The sequence below is a fragment of the Budorcas taxicolor genome, chromosome 10 (genome assembly GCF_023091745.1).
Source record: "Budorcas taxicolor isolate Tak-1 chromosome 10, Takin1.1, whole genome shotgun sequence".
Lineage (NCBI taxonomy): Eukaryota > Metazoa > Chordata > Mammalia > Artiodactyla > Bovidae > Budorcas > Budorcas taxicolor.
In genome coordinates, this window is record NC_068919.1 from 56,231,993 (window position 1) to 56,250,942 (window position 18,950).

At 38.1% G+C, this 18,950-nt stretch overlaps 1 protein-coding gene across 1 annotated transcript in view; it reads left to right on the forward strand.

The window, feature by feature from the left end:
- The first annotated feature begins 214 nt into the window (after positions 1 to 214).
- Positions 215 to 18,950, forward strand: part of MYO5A (myosin VA) — a 137,172-nt gene continuing 118,436 nt past the window's right edge. The window contains exons 1-4 of the mRNA XM_052647266.1: positions 215 to 298; positions 11,617 to 11,727; positions 14,694 to 14,865; positions 18,148 to 18,292. Coding sequence (XP_052503226.1) covers positions 215 to 298; positions 11,617 to 11,727; positions 14,694 to 14,865; positions 18,148 to 18,292 — 512 coding nt within the window. The remainder of the gene's footprint in view (positions 299 to 11,616; positions 11,728 to 14,693; positions 14,866 to 18,147; positions 18,293 to 18,950) is intronic.

Consider the following 18,950-nt stretch of genomic DNA (forward strand, 5'->3'; position numbering starts at 1 on the left):
ATTGAGAATCCCCAGCCCCTCGATGCAGATGCTCTTGTCCATTCAGTGCTACCCTCTAGTCCCTTACAGCTGTCACAGTTGAGGGGAGCAGAGTGCATACTCAGTCTCTCTAGAAGTCTGGGAACTGTTGAGTCAGGGTTTCGTAACCTCAATATCTAATGATTTCTGCTTCTTGGTTTTCTAGTAATTGTCTCACCACAGTCAGGTTGCAAGCATGGCGAGAAGCTTCATGGGTCCAGCACCGCTTCTGTGGTTCTCCTCTTCCTTCAGGATATCTGTGGGGGCACCTGCCTCCTTGGTATGCATCACACACCTAGTTGAGCCTTCAGCATATCAAGTGAACACTGCAACATTATATCAATAGCCTAGTCTGTCGTATATGCAGTTTAAAATGTTAATGCTACAAAGTCAAATTGTGAATTTTGTTCAGACAGTTTTTATGGGAATTCTACCACTAAAAAAAAAGTCTACCCAAGCTTTGGAAAAAGGGATAGTTAGCACATAAGATATAAATATGGATATGTTCTTGAAACATAGAGGCTCTTCATGTTTATGCATGTTCTGTTCATTATCTTTAAAGTAATCTCCTGTTGAGAAATGCTGGGCATTTCATTTGGGCAAGCCAGGCTTGTATTTTTAAGTGTGACAGGATTATTGTTTCCACTCATGTTTGTACTGGTAGCTAATGAAATTATTTTGATTCTCTTCTGTGACTTCTACCATGATTGGTTTTCTGTTTTAGTATACCATTTCTTCAGATTTCAAATCCATGAAAGTTCTGTGGTTCTTAACAACTCATCATTCATTCATTTTTTAGTTATTCATTCATTCAACTGATCTCTCCTGAACATCTACTTTGCTAAACACTGGGCCAGGTGTGAGGATGATGCCAATGGATATATCATAGATATTGTCCCCAAGGAGGTCACAATCTAGTTAAAGAGACAAACCTATGGGGAAATAATTACAATTAAGTTTAAGATGCCTATGAGACATTTAAATAGAGATCTTAGGAAGTTATATGAGTCTGGGTCTGGAGTTCAACAGAAAGGTCTGGGCTAGAGATCGAAATTTGGGGAAAATTGGTATTCAAACTCAAGAGGGTGGATACGATGCAGTGTAAAATCAAAAATAACAATAGTAATATCTAATCATAATAATAGAATTAATGAGGATAGCTAATATTAATTTAATCCTCATAGTAACTCTTTATCATAGGCATTATTATTACTCTTTTTGTAGATAAGGCTCAGAGAAGCCTCAGTGTTAGTAAACCACAAAACCCAGTCCAGTCCTACAGCCTGCCTCTTAATCCTGCACTAGAAGAGAGAAAAGGCTTCTCTGGTGGCCCAGATTGTAAAGAATCTGCCTGCAATGCAAGAGACTTTGGTTCAGTCCCTGGGTTGGGAAGATTTCCTGGAGAAGGGAATAGCAACCAACTCCAGTATTCTTGCCTGGAGAACTCCATGGATGGAGGAGTCTGGAAGGCTACAGTCCATGGGGTCACAAAGAGTCAGACATGACTGAGCGACTTTCACTTTCAGAAGAGAGAAAAGACTCAGCTCAGAGGTCCAGGCAATTCCTACATTTAGAGGTTGGACGGCAGAGGCAGACTTGTGAAAGGAGTGATGTGATGGGTAGGAGGGAACCATGAGAATAGGGAGTCTCAGAAGCCAGACAAAGAGCATTCCAGGTAGGTTGTCAAGGCCAGCAGTCAAATGCTGCTGAAAGGTGGGCACTTCTAGGACACAGGCGTGAACTGGGTGATGAGGATAGGGAAAAGGTTCGCCAGGCTTGGAGTTTAACATGAGTAAAGAGACAGGTATGGAGGAACCAGATGTCGTTAGAGGGTTGGTTAAACACAAGCAGGAATGGTGAAAGATGAGACCGAAGACGTTGTCAGAGGCCAGATCATGAAGGACCTGCAATACCCCAAGGTAGCTCCGGACCATTGATCTCTGCCAGAAGTGTGCATCCCCAAAGCTGGGGGCAAACAAAAGTGAGCTGCCTGTTATAAACAAGAGGGAACTATATATCTATGTTATCCCATATAATGTCTGTTTTGTCAGATTTCTTCAAAATTTAGCATGTTGAATGTTGATCATTTTCAATTTATAGGCATATTGAGTCATTGTGTTGTGCACCAGGAGCTGTCTTAGTATTGTAGGTCAATTATACTTTAAAAATATACAGACTCATGGAAAAAGAGATCAGATTTGTAGTTACCAGAGGTGGGAGGTTGGGAAATCAGGAATTGGGTGAGGGTACAAACTTCCAGTTATAAGGTAAATAAATACTAGGGATGTAACACACAGCATGATTAACATAATCATGTTAATAACATAACAAATAATATAATTAACACCACTGTGTGTTATAAATGAAAGTTGTTAAGAGTATAAATCCTAAGGGTTCTCATCACAAGGAAAAATATATTAAAATTTTTTCTTTAATTTTGTATCTATATGAGATGATGGGTATTCACTGAACTTGAGATGTGGTAATCATTTAATAGTATACATAAGCCAAATCATGATGATGTACACCTTAAACTTATACAGTGCTGCATGTCAACTCAGAGAAGGCAATGGCACCCCACTCCAGTACTCTTGCCTGGAAAATCCCATGGGTGGAGGAGCCTGGAGGGCTGCAGTCAGTGAGGTCACTGAGGGTCAGACACGACTGAGCGACTTCACTTTTGCTTTTCACTTTCATGCATTGGAGAAGGAAATGGCAACCCACTCCAGTGTTCTTGCCTGGAGAATGCCAGGGACGGGCGACCCTGGCGGGCTGCTGTCTATGGGGTCACACAGAGTCAGACACGACTGAAGTGACTTAGCAGCAATAGCAGCAGCATGTCAACTACATCTCAAAAAACCCTGGAAGAAAAAAATTTACCATGTTGAGACATTTTAATTTCAGGTTTAAAAATTACCCATGACTTCTTTCAGCACCAAATCATTTATCAGACTGGTAGATGTTCTGTGTGGAAGGAAGACATCTATATACAAAGGTACATAATTAGCATGACTGTTTTTATACTTCTTTCTATATTGGGAGCAAGTGTTGAAAATGGTAGGAAAGTGTGATTTGTTTTGCTTAATTGGGCAACCTTGATCACAATCAGGGGAAAGTGATTCATTGAGTTTCTGTCCTTCATTGTACATCCTGAGCAGTTTTGAAGTCAGAGATTGTCCTGGGTTTGAATTCTGCCTCTGTCATTTATTAGCTAAGTGACTTTGGGGTCAGTTACTTAACCTTTCTCAAGCTGTTTGTTGAATGAGAGACTTCTTTAATTATAACAATTATAAAGCATATTGCAAGAATGAAGTAAAGGATATGAATTAGAAATTTTCTTTATCTTAATCGAACAAAAAGCCTTACAGTGAAGATGATCAATAGGATTCCTTTCTTTGTTTTTGATTCTGTCTTGCCTTTGGTTATTTTGCCTGTTTAGAAATTTGTAATTTATCCTTAAATACCTGTAGCTAATTGTCGATAGAAATAGTAATTTTTTCTAGATGTGGATTTGAAGACTGTGCTTATAAAGTGAGACCTAGTTCCTAAAATAATCTTTACAGGAATATTAAAGAACTGTAGTATCTAAAAATATTCATTCTGAAGCTCTACCATATCATATAGAATTCTAGAGATTTAATTTTTGCTACTTGATGGTAACAAAATATATTCATTAATTTTCAAGGTTCTTGTTTTCTTCATGAAATTAAAATAATTTCATTGCCTGCTGGAAGCTGACTTCACAGTACATGCAGGGTAACTTTAAGAGTTACAAAAAAATTAAAAATCTTAAATTAACCCTGTCATTTTGTCATTTATAGAAGTAAATGAACTGGAATCATTCATTTATTAAAATCTCAGCTCTTGGCAGATTTTTTTTTTTTTTTTTCTATTATTCCCTGAACTCATTTCTTGGCAGAGCTTCATTTTATGGTCACAACCAGTTGGAATACTGAGGATGGATGCCTGGCTGACCACTGTGGCTTAGACAGATTGTCTTACATGAGACATCCTTAAGTCTCATCTGATGAAATGGACCAGTTTAATAGCACTTTTCATTGCAACACAAAGGGGAACAATTTTGGAGTGGGGGAGGGGAGTTTCTTTCTGAAATCTATTTTATTTAGCGAGAAGAGAGGTAGAGGGAAAGAATGTTTGGCTTATAGAGTAGACATGGATTTGGATTCAAGCTCTAACACTTTTAAGGTCTAAGCCTTGATGCAAGCATACCTTAGAGATGCTGTGAGTTTGGTTCTGGGCCACTGCAATAAAGTGAATATCACAATAAAATGAGTCACAGTAATGTTCTGGTTTCCCAGTGCATAATACAAGTTATGTTTACACTATACTATAGTCTATTAAGTGTTCATAGCATTATGTCTTAAAAAAACAATGTATACACCTTAATTAAAAATTACTTTATTGCTTCCCTGGTGGTTCAGTGGTAAAGAGCCTGCCAATGCAGGAGATGCATTTTCAATCCCTGGGTCAGGAACATCCCCTGGAGAAAGAAAGGGCAACCCACTCCAGTATTTTTGCCTGGAGAATCCCATTGACAGAGGAACCTGGCGGGCTACAGTCCATGGGGTTGCAAAAGAGTCAGGCACAACTTAGTGACAAAAAAAAAAAAAAAAAAGCTAATCATCATCTTTGCCTTCAGCAAGTTGTAATCTTTTTTTTGGTGGAGGGTCTTGCCTCCACGTTGATCTTTGCTTACTGATCAGGGTAATGTGGCTATGGCAATTTCATTAAATAAGACAACAATGAAATTTGCTGCATTAATTGACTTGCCCTTTCATAAACTATTTCTCTGTATTGTGCAGTACTGTTTGATAGCACTTTACCCACAAGAAATTCTTTCAAAATGGGAGTCAATCCTCTCAAACCCTGCTGCTTTGTTAACCAAGTTTAAATCCTTTGTTGTCATTTCAACCATCTTCACCAGGAGTAGATTCCCTCTCCAAAAAATACTTTCTTTGCACCTCCACAAGAAGCAGCTCCTCATTTAGGTTTTATTGTGAGATTGCCCTAATTCAGTCACATCTTTAGGCTCCACTTCTAATGCTTGCTATTTCTATCACATCTGCAGTTATTTCCTCCACTAAAATCTTAAACTCCTCAAAGTCATCTATGAGGGTCGGAATCAACTTCTTCCAAACTCCTGTTAATGTTGGTATTTGACCTCTTCCCATGAATCACGATTAATGGCATCTAGAATGGTGACCAGAGAAGGTGATGGCACCCCACTCCAATGCTCTTGCCTGGAGAATCCCATGGACGGGGGAGCCTGGTGGGCTGCAGTCCATGGGGTCGCTAAGAGTCAGACACAACTGAGTGACTTCACTTTCGCTTTTCACTTCCATGCATTGGAGAAGGAAATGGCAACCCACTCCAGTGTTCTTGCTTGGAGAATCCCAGGGATGGGGGAGCCTGGTGGGCTGCCATCTATGGGACTGCACAGAGTCGGACACGACTAAAGCAACTTAGCAGCAGCAGCAGCAGCAAAATAGTGACTCCTTTCCAGAATGGTTCAATTACTTTGCCCAGTTCCATTAGAGGAATCACTGTCTATAGCAGTGAAAAGTGTTTCTTAAAGAATTTTTTTTTAAGTATTTCTTAAAGAAAAGACTTGAAAGTCAGAATGACTCCTGATCTGTGAGCTGCAGAATGAATGCTCTGTTAACAGACATGAAAACCACATTAATCTTGTTTTATATCTCCATCAGAGCCCTTGAGTGGTCAGGTGCATTGTCAATGAACAGTAATGTTTTGAAAGGAATCTTTTTTCCTTTGAGCAATTGGTCTCAACAGTGGGGTTAAAACATTCAGTAAACCATGTTGTCAACAGATGTGCTGTCATCCAAGCTTTGTTGTTCCATTTATACAGCACAAGCAGAGTAGTTTTAGCATAATTTTTAAGGGCCCTTAGGATTTGGGGTATAGTATATGAGCATTGCCTTCAGTTTCAAACTACCAGCTCCATTGGCCTCTAACAAGAGAGTCAGCCTGTCCTTTGAAGCTGTGAAACCAGGCATTAACTTCTCTCCAGCTATGAGAGTCCTAGAGGGCATCTTCTTCCAAAATAAGGCTGTTTTGTCTACACTGAAAATCTGTTGTTCAGGGTAGCCACCTTCAGTATTTTAACTAGACCATCTGGATGACTTGCTGCAGCGTCTACATCAGCAGTTGCTGCTTCACCTTGCACTTCTCTGTTATGGAAATGACTTCTTTCCTTCAACCTTCACATTCTTCTTCTGCAGCTTCCTTACCTCTCAGCCTTTATATAATTGAAGAGAGAGCCTTGCTCTAGATTTGGCTTTGGCTTAAGGGAATGTTGTGGCTGGTTTGATCTTCCGTCCAGACCACTCCAACTTTTTCCATATCAATGATTTTTGTGTTCTTTGGAGTAGCACTTTTAATTTCCTTTAAGAACTTTTTCTTTGGATTCACAACTTGACTATTTGGTGTAAGTGTTTTTGGTCTAGCTCAACCTTCAGTGCACCGTCCTCATTAAGCTTAATCATTTCTAGCTTTTGACCTAAAGTGAGAGACCTGTAACTCTTCCTTTCACATGAAGCCTTAGAGGCCATTATAAAGTTATTAATTTGCCTAATATCAATATTGTTGTGTCCTAAAGAATAGGAAGGCCCAAGGAGAGGAAGAGCCAGGGAAATAACCAGTAGTTAGAGCAGTCAGAACACACACAGCATTATCAATTAAGCTCACCATCTTATGTGGATGTGGTTCGCTGCACCACGAAACAATTACAATAGTAATATCAAAGGTCACAGATCACCATAACAAATAAAACAGGAATGAAAAAGTTTTAAATTTTGTGAGAATTATCAAAATGTGACACAGAGATGAAGTGAGCAAATCTTGTTGGAAAAATGGTGCCAGTAGACTTGCCTGACACAGGGTTGCCACAGACCCTCAATTTGTGAAAAAGGCCACATCTGCAAAGTACAGTAAAGCAGAGTGGAGTGCAGGAAAGTGAGGTATGCTTGTATCTGTTAAAAAGCCTCAGAGGGGCACAGGACACTTCTGCTCTTCACTTCCAGCCCCATCCAGAATGCCCCTTTTCTTCACCCCCAGCCGTTCTCTTCTCTTTCCCCCATTTTGGTGTGACCCTCTTTCCCTGCTCCAACACCTTGGCTTACCTTTCTTCCCATCCATTCCCCACTTTGCTGCTGTAGGAGATGGTTGGTGGAAATGGTGGTCACATCACCTCTTTTCCTTCTGAGTGGTGGAATTGGAGTGGGTCTCTCTGTTCTGGAAGTGAGGTGTAGCTTCCACTCTACATAAATTATGAAGGGATAGAGGTTTGTTTGAGGGAGGAAAGGGTGTTTCATTACTTCTCTGCTCCATTCCTGTCTGGCTGTTTTTCCTTCTTTCAAACCAAAATTTCCTATATAACTCAACTCTCCAAAGTCACTTTCATCTTTCTCTACTTCTAGAAATTAGAGACCCTTTATAAGATTCTGGGAGCCTCTTTCTGATACTTCTTTTAAGCTACCCTCTTAGAGTATAATGTGTAAGGCCAGGAACATTCATGTGATAAAGATTTATTAAGAAATTATTAGATGGGCCCTGTGTTAAGTGCTGAAGAGACGAAGGTGAATGAGACGCACTCTTCCTCTCAAGGAACCAACAGTCTATAGCGGGAGATAGGCAAGCAGAGTCATCGTTTAGTGGGATGAAAATTGCATGAGGTAATGGGGACATTGAGAGTAGAGTGCCAAATGATGGTGGGAAGTCAGGAAGTTCTTCTTAGAGAAGGCAGTACTTAAACACAGATGTGAAGGATAAATAGGAGTCTGCTGTTTGAAAGCAAGGGCTTATTTACGATACAGCAAACCCATAGTTTGGCATGACCAGACAGTGGCAGTGATGATTGAAAATGGAGGGAAAATGAAATGTTTAAGAATATATTCCACTGAGAGGTAAGGTTCTAATCCTGAATCTAGGTGTGTATATGGGAATTTATTATGTCAACAGATACTGTGTGTGTGCGCCTGTGAGTAGTTTCTGGAAAGTCCATCATGTGCTTTAACATAGTAGTTCCTGAATTTTCTACCTGAAAAACATGCCTTCAGGCATGTCCCCTGAACCCGCCTTTCCAGGGCTCTCGCATTGGACTCAGTCAGCTGTACCTTGTCATAAATTATGTTGTACGACAGATGGTTTTTATTTTCCTTGCAAGCTACTAATCTTTGTGTATTTATATTTCAGTGTTTTCCGTTTTAAGCCTTTTTCTCTTTTCTTCATGTCCTACAGTTTTTGTGGCTTTAGTCACAGTACCTCATTTCCCAAATCCTTGTTTTCCCTTCTACAGTTTCTGCATCAGTGTTCACTCTTTCTTTGCCTACTATTCCACGAGTCCCTTCTCTGAGTCTCTGACTCCTACCCCATCTCAGCTGTGCTTCGTGGCTTCAGGAAAAATCCTGAGGTGGGTCTGTGAAGTTTGCCTTTGCTACTTCTCTTCGCCATTCTCCTAACTTTTCCCCGTTCCCTTGCCCTACCTCTGCCTTAAACAGAATCAACACAAATGTCCCACTAACTGTGGTTGAGGAGGTGAGCCAATCTAGATGGGTTCAAAGACAGCTTAAGGAGCATGCAGTCTAGTGTAGGAGGCCTGAGGTATCGTAAGTGAGGCATTTGAAGGACTCACAAGGTAATGAGGGATAGAGTAGTGTGAGTTAAAAATGGAATGGGGAGCATTCACCTTCTATTAGCTAATGGAGACAGCTGGTGACAGAGTTGTTACAAGACACTGGACCTTCCCTTGTCTTGTCTTGCTGGGAACTCTGTCAGGACTGGTTCACGTTGGCTAGGATTATTTTTCACTAACTGCTTCGGTTTCACTAGGTACCTGGGCAGACTTAGTGGCTAAGTATATCCACTCCTATTTCTGATTCCTCCCTGACTGTTGCTAACACATCTCTCTTTTAGGTTCTCGTGTGATCTTGGGACCTTGCCTTTTTGTCTTCCCCTTTAGTCTTCACACCGGATGTAGCTGAACAAGCTTAGTCATCTTCATCAGGGCTGCCATGTGTATTTTCTCTGGGGGCCTAAGGGGACAGTGGAAAGTAGGGTTGGAGGTGATAGAGGCAATAGGAAGGGGTGTTGTCAGGTTGAGATTCCTCTCTGTTTCAGCATCTAAGGTATATATATTTTCCCAGCTGACCTAGTTCTGTATAGTTGTTTCTGCAGAGTCACTGATCCTCACTGATTAAGATGGAAAAGAATAATAAAGAGACAGTGGTTAATAATAGACTGACTTCTGACCTATTTCTCCTTGGATACTTTCCTCAGAGATAGAGATAAAATAAAGGGGAAGTTGGTTGTCAGAGTGATGTTTGGTATTTTAATATCTTGCCTGTGGTGAGTGTAAGGGCCTTAGCCTCTGTCTTCTATCTATAAGTGTTGTTAACATCTGGCTCTTGGAAATCAAACCTTTGGCAAAGTACCAGCTCATTACTGTTTCCAAAACACTTATAGAAGTCTGAGCTAGAGCTTGCTATGGACAAAACACAAAGGCACGTCTTTCTAGCGTTAGTTGAAAACTCGTGTTCAGAGCAGGTCAGCCATGACTCTGCACACTCACTTGGACCCATTTTGCTTTTCGTGTTATCGCCAGTCAAGGTAGTAGGTTATTTCACGACTCTGAATCTCATGTTTTAGACATCTTTTTTGGAACTTAGTATATCCTTTCAGAAAAAGTCATAGAAATACTGGCTTTCTAAAGTAGGCTTCAGAGTGGAAGCAGTTAGTAAACAGAAATGTTTATTTTTTTAATGTATTTTTTAATTGGTGGAAAAACTCTTTGCAATTTTGTGATGGTTTCTGCCATACAACAGTTATGGCAAATCAGCCCTGATTATGCATGTACCACCTCCCTCTTGAGCCTCCCAGAAATCTTTATTGAATGAGTAAGATTTTAGTAATGTGTATGGATGTTACTCAGTTTAAGGGGCTGTATAACTGAGGGAAAAGTTATGAAATAAGTTGTAGTAATATATTTGATATATAACATTAATAATCACTTCTTATGGAAAAAACATTTAGTAACAATCTCAGCCTATACTTATATATTGGTTTATGCTTTTCACAGAGTTTCTGTGTGTATAAACCTTGGAGATAAACTAGATGAGTCTTGCTGTCATCCCCCATCTTGCAGATACCTGAAGTAAAAGCTAAAAGACCAATCTGGTAGTCCTGTGATTGGAACCCATAACCCGGCTTGGTACTCTTTTCTCTGCAAACCGTTCAGACCAAAAATCTGCATGAATCTATGGTAGTAAGAGATAAATAAAGCAAGGGGTGAGGTTTTTTTCTGTGCTTTTTTTTTCTTTTTTTATGCTCACTTTTATTCAATTTAAGGATTGGCATTCTTTTAGCAAATACTCAGCGCCCAGCTGTGTACCAGATACACAAGCACTTGATACAGTGTTGAACAAGACAAATATGGAACTTATATTCTAACAAACTAAGAAAAATAGTAAATACGTAAACAGAAAATAACATAAGTAAATTCAGGTAGTAATAAAAGCTCTGAAGAAAATAGAGAAAGACTTGTGTTGGTGATATTTTTATATGTGATATATTCCTGAAAATGGGCACCAAGGTTTAGTGTACATATGTTTTAAAGGGAGATTCCTTTCTAGGGAATCCATACAGTCATAAAACACCTCTTCATTGTGGTGTTTGGAGGACCCAGTCAAAATTGATCTGAAGTTCAAAATTGGCTTAAGTCCAGAGGGTGTAGTTAAGGCTGAAGATTTGCTGTTTTAGAAACTCCTCTTGATACCTCTTTCATGATATTGAGGCTAGGATGAATATTCCATTTTACCATTTTCACTCATCTTTATAAAATAATGAGGACAAAATATAGACAGCAGTGCCTTTTCATTTTTTAAAAATTAGCAACAGAGCTTTCTTCAAAGCAAATTCCAGATGTCCAGTATGTAAAACAGCTGTGGCTCCTCTGCTCATACCATAAAGATCCCCCACGAATGCTGAGAAATCACTAAGGGTTTGCAGAACACAAGATGAAAACTACAGTAAAAAATTCAAGTTTTAATCTTATGATTGAAAAAAATAGCTGTGCTGCTGAAACTGGCACAGCCGCCATACCAGAGCTTCCAAATCTTGTTCTTAGACCTATGAAAGTCTGCATTCAGTGGAAAAATAGGTTTATATATACATTTTAATCTAAAGTTAAATTTTTGGGTAGCATTCTTAATATAAGGCAAAGTCAGATTTTAATCAAGGCTATTTCTTCAGTGCATAGTCCCCCCCACTTCCATAGTGTTATTGAGATAGAATTGACATACTGCACTGTATGAATTTAAGGTGAATTGCACATACTGTGAAATTATTACCACAATACAGAGCATGCCTTTTAATAATGTGGGCTTGATGGTACTACTGAGGCTAAAGTACTTTTCATCTGCTAATTTTAAGGCTAAATTTCATATTTGGTGCATTTTATTTTGTTCATAAACTGTTTAATTATAAATACATCCTTGATTTTTTAATATCATTATAAAGTAATTGAATTGCTGGTTTAAATATTCTTTTCTTCTTGTCTTCTAGTTTGCCAGGGTTTGGATACCTGATCCTGAAGAAGTTTGGAAGTCAGCAGAGCTGCTCAAAGATTATAAGCCAGGAGATAAAGTTCTTCTCCTTCACCTTGAGGATGGAAAGGTAGGAATTCTGCTTTTATTTGTTGTTATTGGCATAAAGTAAAGGAAATTCAAAAGGGTAAATTTGCTGTGATATACTTAACTTCACTTGGAAGTTAAATTTTGAATTAATCTAATATTTTCACTTAACTGATAAAAATGGCAAACAATTTTCTGTCCCAAAGAGTTAGTGAAAATAGCAGATACTTTAAAAAATCCATTATTTTGGCTTATGAATTTATTATGACCTTATTTAGATTTACATCTAATCCTCCCATAGATATTCCTGTTTATCTGTATTTTGTTTAGGATATCACTTAAATAATTCATATTAACTAAGAAAACAACATTTCAAGAGCTAGTTTGAGATAAGATATTTGCTGGAAATAGGTATTTGAAAAATATTTACTTAGAAGCTATTATCTATAAAACCCTTTGCTAGTGGCCAGAAAAACCTATAACCAGTTGTGTCTCTATACTTTCCATCTGCATTCACTGCAGAATAGACTTAGTTCCACCCTTTTTATTCTCTCCACTGCATTTGACAGGGCATGTCATACTTTTAGTGTGACATTAAATACCTCTAAACAGTTTATAATCTAGCCAGGAGAATGCAGTATATAAAAAGTAGTTCAATACTACAATACTAAAAATGTCAAAAGATAAGCTTATGATTAATTGCCAAGTGAGTAATACTGTCCTGACAGTTAATATGTATTGAACACTTACTATGTACCAGATGTAATTCTAAGTCCTTTATATCCTATAACTCACTTAATCCTCACAACAATCCTATGAGGTGGGCCTGTTATTATTACCACTTTATGGATGAAGTACTGAGGCTCAGTACTGCCTCAGAGTTACACAGGCATTAAAGGATGAAGTTGGGACTTTAAGCCAGTAGACTGTCTTTATGGTCTGTGCTCATGACCACTGTGCTGTACTGTAAGGACAGTGAGGACCTTAGGGTTCCAAGAGAGGGAAATATCACTGTGGGGTGCTTCAGGGAAGGCTCCCAAGAGAAGGAAGAGTTTTGACTAGACAGAATTTGGATTAACAAAGAGAAAGGGGATAGACTTTGTGAGGCTTGGAATATATTTTGAAGATAGTGAATATCACAAGTTGACTGAACAGAGATTTAGAAAGGTATGTATTCTAGTTCAAGGCTAGTGTGTTAAGGTACCTGCTATGTATCATGTTAAGAGGCAAAAAATATGCTCTCTGACATTAATGTCAAATAAGAAAGTACATATACTTATGAATAGTGTGATATATGGTATAAAAAATATAAATAAGAAACAAAAATAGAACAGAGTGGAGACTGGTCAGAGGAACTGATGAAGGCTGAGTCAGACAGACATCGTCTAAAGAATGAATAGACAAGGAGGAGTGCGTTTCAGGGATCTGGAGGAGCCTCGGCAAAGGCAGGGGGGCATGCACAGTGTTGTGCATTTGGGGAACAGTACAAGTTTCATGTTGTTGGGATTTGACGGGAGAGGACTGGCAGGAATATGGGGGGTGGGAACCAGATCATAGAGAGCCTCATGTTCATGCTGCAGCTCTTAAACTTCAACTGGTATATCTGGGAAGTGATTGTAGTGTTTTTAAACAGAAGAAGAGTGCCAGATTTTCTGTTTTAGAAAGGACTCACTGGTGGTGGAGTAGAGAATGAATTTCAGGAGAGCAAAACAGAGGCAAAGCAATTATTCAGAAAGAAGGCAGGGAGGAATTAGACCAGATTAGAAGGGCCTTGACTACCAAATAAGGAATTAACTTACTCAATATTCATTGATCATCCACTCTGTGAGGCACGTTAGGTACTTTAGGCTATATTTTCTTATGATAACTCTCACAGCAAACCTGTGCGTTCGCATGTGGTATTGTTAAGTATTTTCCAAATGAGGAAGCCCAGACTCAGAGACATTAAGCAGTCTGCTTGAGATCACACAGCCATTTTTTGTATGGCAGGAGCCAGTGCAAAGACTAGTCAGCTTTGGAAAAGGACATTAGACCCTAATAAACAGACAAAGAGAGGTCGAGGGTCAGACTAAAAATTTCCTCCTCATTTTGCAGAATTCATTCCAACCTGATTTGAACATTTGACCGCTATCTATCTCTTTAGTATTAACAAAAGTATTAGCAAAAGGCTTTTTACAAAACTAACTTGTCCATCTCTGCGATTATATTGCTGTTTTTTTCCCTTTCGTGTGTTGTATGTTGTTTCCCCTTAATACATAATCTCCATGCTTGACTTTGCCTTAAAGCCATATTCCTTAAAATGAGTACTACTTCTTAATTTGGAGGGCCAAGCACTTCATTAAAAGTCTAATAAAAACTGTAGACAGTATTTTAAAGAAATACACATATGTGTATGTACTTACACATACATGCATAGATGCAAAGTGTTAACATCTAATTTTAAGGGATTCTTGGGCCTCTCTGGGTTCAGGAGTTCCCAAGTACTTACCACATACCAAACATTGTCTCCTTTAATTTTTACCACACGCCTGTGAGCTATTTCCATTATGCCCTTTTTACAAATGAAAGATTAAGGTTGAATGATATTCACAAGACCACACAAGGAGTAAATAACAGTTTCAGGACTTGAACCTTCATTGATCTGGCTCTAGAGCCAAGCTCTTACCACTTTCTTATCCTGTCTGTCACTTATACCAGGTAAAGAGAATAAAAAAAGAATTATTTTCCCATAGAACATGATCTGGCCTAGTAACTAGGTAGAAAAAATATTCTAGGCTTTGACTTTTCAAACTGTATTAGTAAAAAATGTTGCTATGAGTTAATACACCTAGTGAAGACAGACTCTCCTTATTTTTGCTGTTTCCACCAATTTCTGTGGTTTTGGGGGGTACCAGGAAAAAATATATTTAATAACTGAGAAACAAATCAGCAATAGGAAATGTATTAATACATGTCTGTATCTGGTTTTTGCCATGATTTATCCAGATGCTGTATCTTGTGCCTTTTCAGGATTTGGAATATCGTCTAGATCCAAAGACCAAGGAACTGCCTCATTTAAGAAACCCTGACATACTTGTGGGTGAAAATGACCTCACAGCCCTCAGTTATCTTCACGAGCCTGCTGTACTCCATAATCTCAGAGTCCGCTTTATTGATTCCAAACTTATTTATACATATTGTGGTGAGTGTGCATTGCTGTCTGAGTGAACTGTGAATTCTTTTTTGCTAATGGACATAACCATGGAAATAATGTGCATGAGAAAGAAGGCTGGGGTGGATCTTTTCTTAGAAACACATTCACTTCAGAGTTATCAAAAGATTTCCGTCAGTTGCTCAGTCGTGTCTGACTTTGCACGTGACTCTTTGCACGCCAGGCCTCCCTGTCCATCACCAACTCCCAGATTTACCCAAACTCATGTCCATTGAGTCAGTGATGCCATCCAACCATCTCATCCTGTGTCGTCCCCTCCTCCTCCTGCCTTCAATCTTTCCCAGCATCAGAGTCTTTTCAAATAAGTCAGTTCTTCGCATCAGGTGGCTAAAGTATTGGAGCTTCAGCTTCAGCATCAGTCCTTCCAATGAATATTCAGGACTGATTTCCTTTAGGATGGACTGGTTGGATCTCCTTGCCGTCCAAGCGACTCTCAAGAGTCTTCTCCAACACCACAGTCCAAAAGCATCAATTCTTTGCTGCTTTCTATATAGTCCAACTCTCACATCCATACATGACCACTGGAAAAACCATAGCTTTGACTAGACGGACCTTTGTTGACAAAGTAATGTCTCTGATTTTTAATATGCTGTCTAGGTTGGTCATAACTTTCCTTCCAAGGAGTAAGCATCTTTTAATTTCGTGGCTGCAGTCACCATCTGAAGTGATTTTGGAGCCCCCCAAAATTAAAGTAAGCCACTGTTTCCCTATCTATTTGCCATGAAGTGATGGGACTGGATACTATGATCTTAGTTTTCTGAATGTTGAGCTTTAAGCCAACTTTTTCACTCTCCTCTCACTTTCATCAAGAGGCTTTTTAGTTCCTCTTCACTTTCTGCCCATAAGGGTGGTGTCATCTGCATATCTGACGTTATTGATATTTCTCCTGGCAATCTTGTTTCCAGCTTCTGCTTCTTCCAGCCCAGCGTTTCTCATGATGTACTCTGCATAGAAGTTAAATAAGCAGGGTGACAATATACAGCCTTGACGTACTTCTTTTCCTATTTGGAACCAGTCTGTTGTTCCATGTCCAGTTCTAACTGTTGCTTCCTGACCTGCATACAGATTCTCAAAAGATTTACCAGTGTTCATTAGCTAGTTGCATTTTATGTTGAATAAACTCTTTTATGAACTTACATAATGTTACTCAGAATACAATGAACTGGGTCCATCTTTTGCTTTTTCTCTGCATAGAAGTCGTATGCCATATTCGATACTGATTTACAAGTTATATTCATCTCTTACAAAAACCAATACTTGAAGAGTAGACATCCAAAGACTTAGCTCTGGGGTGGGTTCAAGATGTTTTCTCTTTTTCTCAGTTGCTTAGCAGTGAAGGACTGACTTGAGTTGCAGTAACACTTCTTGCTTGATCTGCTTGCCTGGGCCCCTGCTCATTCCAGTACTAGCTGCCAGTGACCCAGCCCAGGATTATTTTTTTCCCTCTGTTCCCCCTTTCCTTCTTTTTCTTCTTTCTCTGTTTCCTTCTTATTCTTCATTTTCTCTAGCTCTTTTTTCTCTACTGACTTTTTATCCTTCTTTCACTAAGTATTATCTGCTGAGTCTCAGGTCTGGGATTTCCATCCCTTTCCTTCTAAGTCTCTGCTGCATGTACCCAACTTAGTGCTCAACATTTCTTCACTGGGCTCCAGTTTGGGCCAGGGACAGCTATCTTCTCTTCTTAAAAGAATTTATATTTTTTATATCCTTGATATTTGTTCTTTTTCTTTCCTACCTATTGTTTTTGCTCAATTTTCATTTTTTCTTCAGTTTATATTTCTTGCTCATATGCTACCTTCTCAGTGAAGCCTTTCCTGTCCACTCTATATTTTCTTCTCCTAGGCATCAATATTCCTTCTCTGTTTAATCCCCCATTTTCCTTACTATCTGTCCTGTAATATATATATATATATATTTATTCCTTATTTATTGTCTGAATTTCCTTCTAGATTACAAAGTCCAGGAGGACAAAGATTTTTCCTCTTTAAAAAAAAATTTTTTTTTGAAATATAGTTGATGTGGTGGCTCAGACGGTAAAAAATCCACCTGCAATGCGGGAGACCTGAGTTTGATCCCTGGGTAGGGAAGATCCCCTGGAGAAGGGAACAGCTACACACTCCAGTATTCTTTCCTGGAGAACTCCATGGACAGGGGAGCCTGGTGGGCCCCAGTCCGTGGGGTCACAAAGAGTTGGATATGACTGGGCGACTTTGACTTTCACTTTACAATGTTTTATAACTTACAGGTGTACAGTATAGTGATACACAGTTTTTAAAGGTTATACTCGATTTAAATTAGTCTTTTTTTTTTACTGCTATAAATATAGCACTTAGAAAAGACTCAAAACTTAATTGTAGTCAAATATTTGTTGAATGAATGACTAAAGTTAACATATATCTGCTATAAAATTTAAGGAAATACCAAGAAAAATATTAAAAAGGAAAAATAATTACATGTAATTCACCACTGAAAAATAACCAGTATTAAGTTGTCTTATATCCTGTGTGTAAATGTAAAAGAGTATAAATAAATATAAAATTGGAATCTATAAAATTGGAATCCAATCTATAAAATTGGAATCAATCTATATATAGTTGTGTGTCATTTTTTCCTATGGCACTTAATATTTGTCACAAACATGATCTGGATCACATGGATATAATAATACATATTAAACCACTCTCCCTTTTTAAAAAATATTATTGAAATATAATTGATTCACAACATCATATTTAGTTTCTGCTATATAGCACGTGACTCAGTTATACATATGTATATTCTTTTTCACGTTCTTTTCCATTGTGGTTTATCACAGGATATAGAATATAGTTTCCTGTGCTATACATAAACCACTGTCCCTCTGTTATGTATTTTGTTTCTACTTTTCACTGTTATGAATAACATTATAATAAACATCTTTATTATTTTTTTAATCCCTTTACATGAATATATGTTTATTTCATTTGGATACATTTCTAGAGGTAGAATTTTTGGTTTAAATATTATAAAAATATTTGAAGTTCTTCCAATATTGCCACAATTTTTACTACTTTAAATAACCTAGTCTTGTTTGTAAATGGTGTTTTAGTTAGGACTTAATGGTTCACAGGCAAATGCTATGGTATATCTTGACTCTTAACAATTTGTTAGTTTGATATTAATTGAATTTTAACTGTGATTCTCACTTTACCAAATTTGATATGCCCATTAGAATATTATTGACTTCTTTTGTTTTTTTACCTTTCTTCCCAGGTATAGTCCTAGTAGCTATAAATCCTTATGAACAGCTGCCTATTTATGGAGAAGATATTATTAATGCATATAGTGGTCAAAACATGGGTGATATGGATCCACATATCTTTGCAGTAGCTGAAGAAGCTTACAAGCAAATGGCCAGGTTGGTGGAAGCTCTATTACTATTTCATTACTTTTATTGGATATGATCATTCTTTACTGAGTCACAGATATTTTAAAATACAGTAAATAACAACTTGTAAATTATTAAACAGCCTCGATTAATTTGTTTCAGGTGGCCTGAATTATTATCAAAATAAGCTAACATTTGTAAAAGGATATATAGTTTTTAAAAATTACCTTTGATATCTCACTATAATCCTGTGACTATTCAAGGACAGATGTCATGTTTTATAGATGAATGGGTCAAGGTTTGGAAGTATTAAGTGACTTGCCCAATGTTATTCATCTAGTCAGTGGCAGACCAGAACTAAAAGGCCTAAATGCTGATAGAAATCTGTCTGTATCTGGGGTAATTAAAACAGGAAACTGTGAGTTTTAAGTTAGCGAATTTTAGGGCATCAGTGATTCTGAACAGCATCAGGAAAATGTCTTTGATGATAACTGTGGAACCCTAATAATATTTTTAGAGTGGAGAATGAGAGAAAAATCTACTTTCAAGACTAGATTATGCTCTTGGTAATATAATTTAATGCAAAATTATGCATGCATTGAAGAATAGTCTATTTTTAACCTATTTCTCCAGTCTACAGGTAAGGATGTGGCATCTTATAAATATGATATTGGAAACCCTCAAGCAG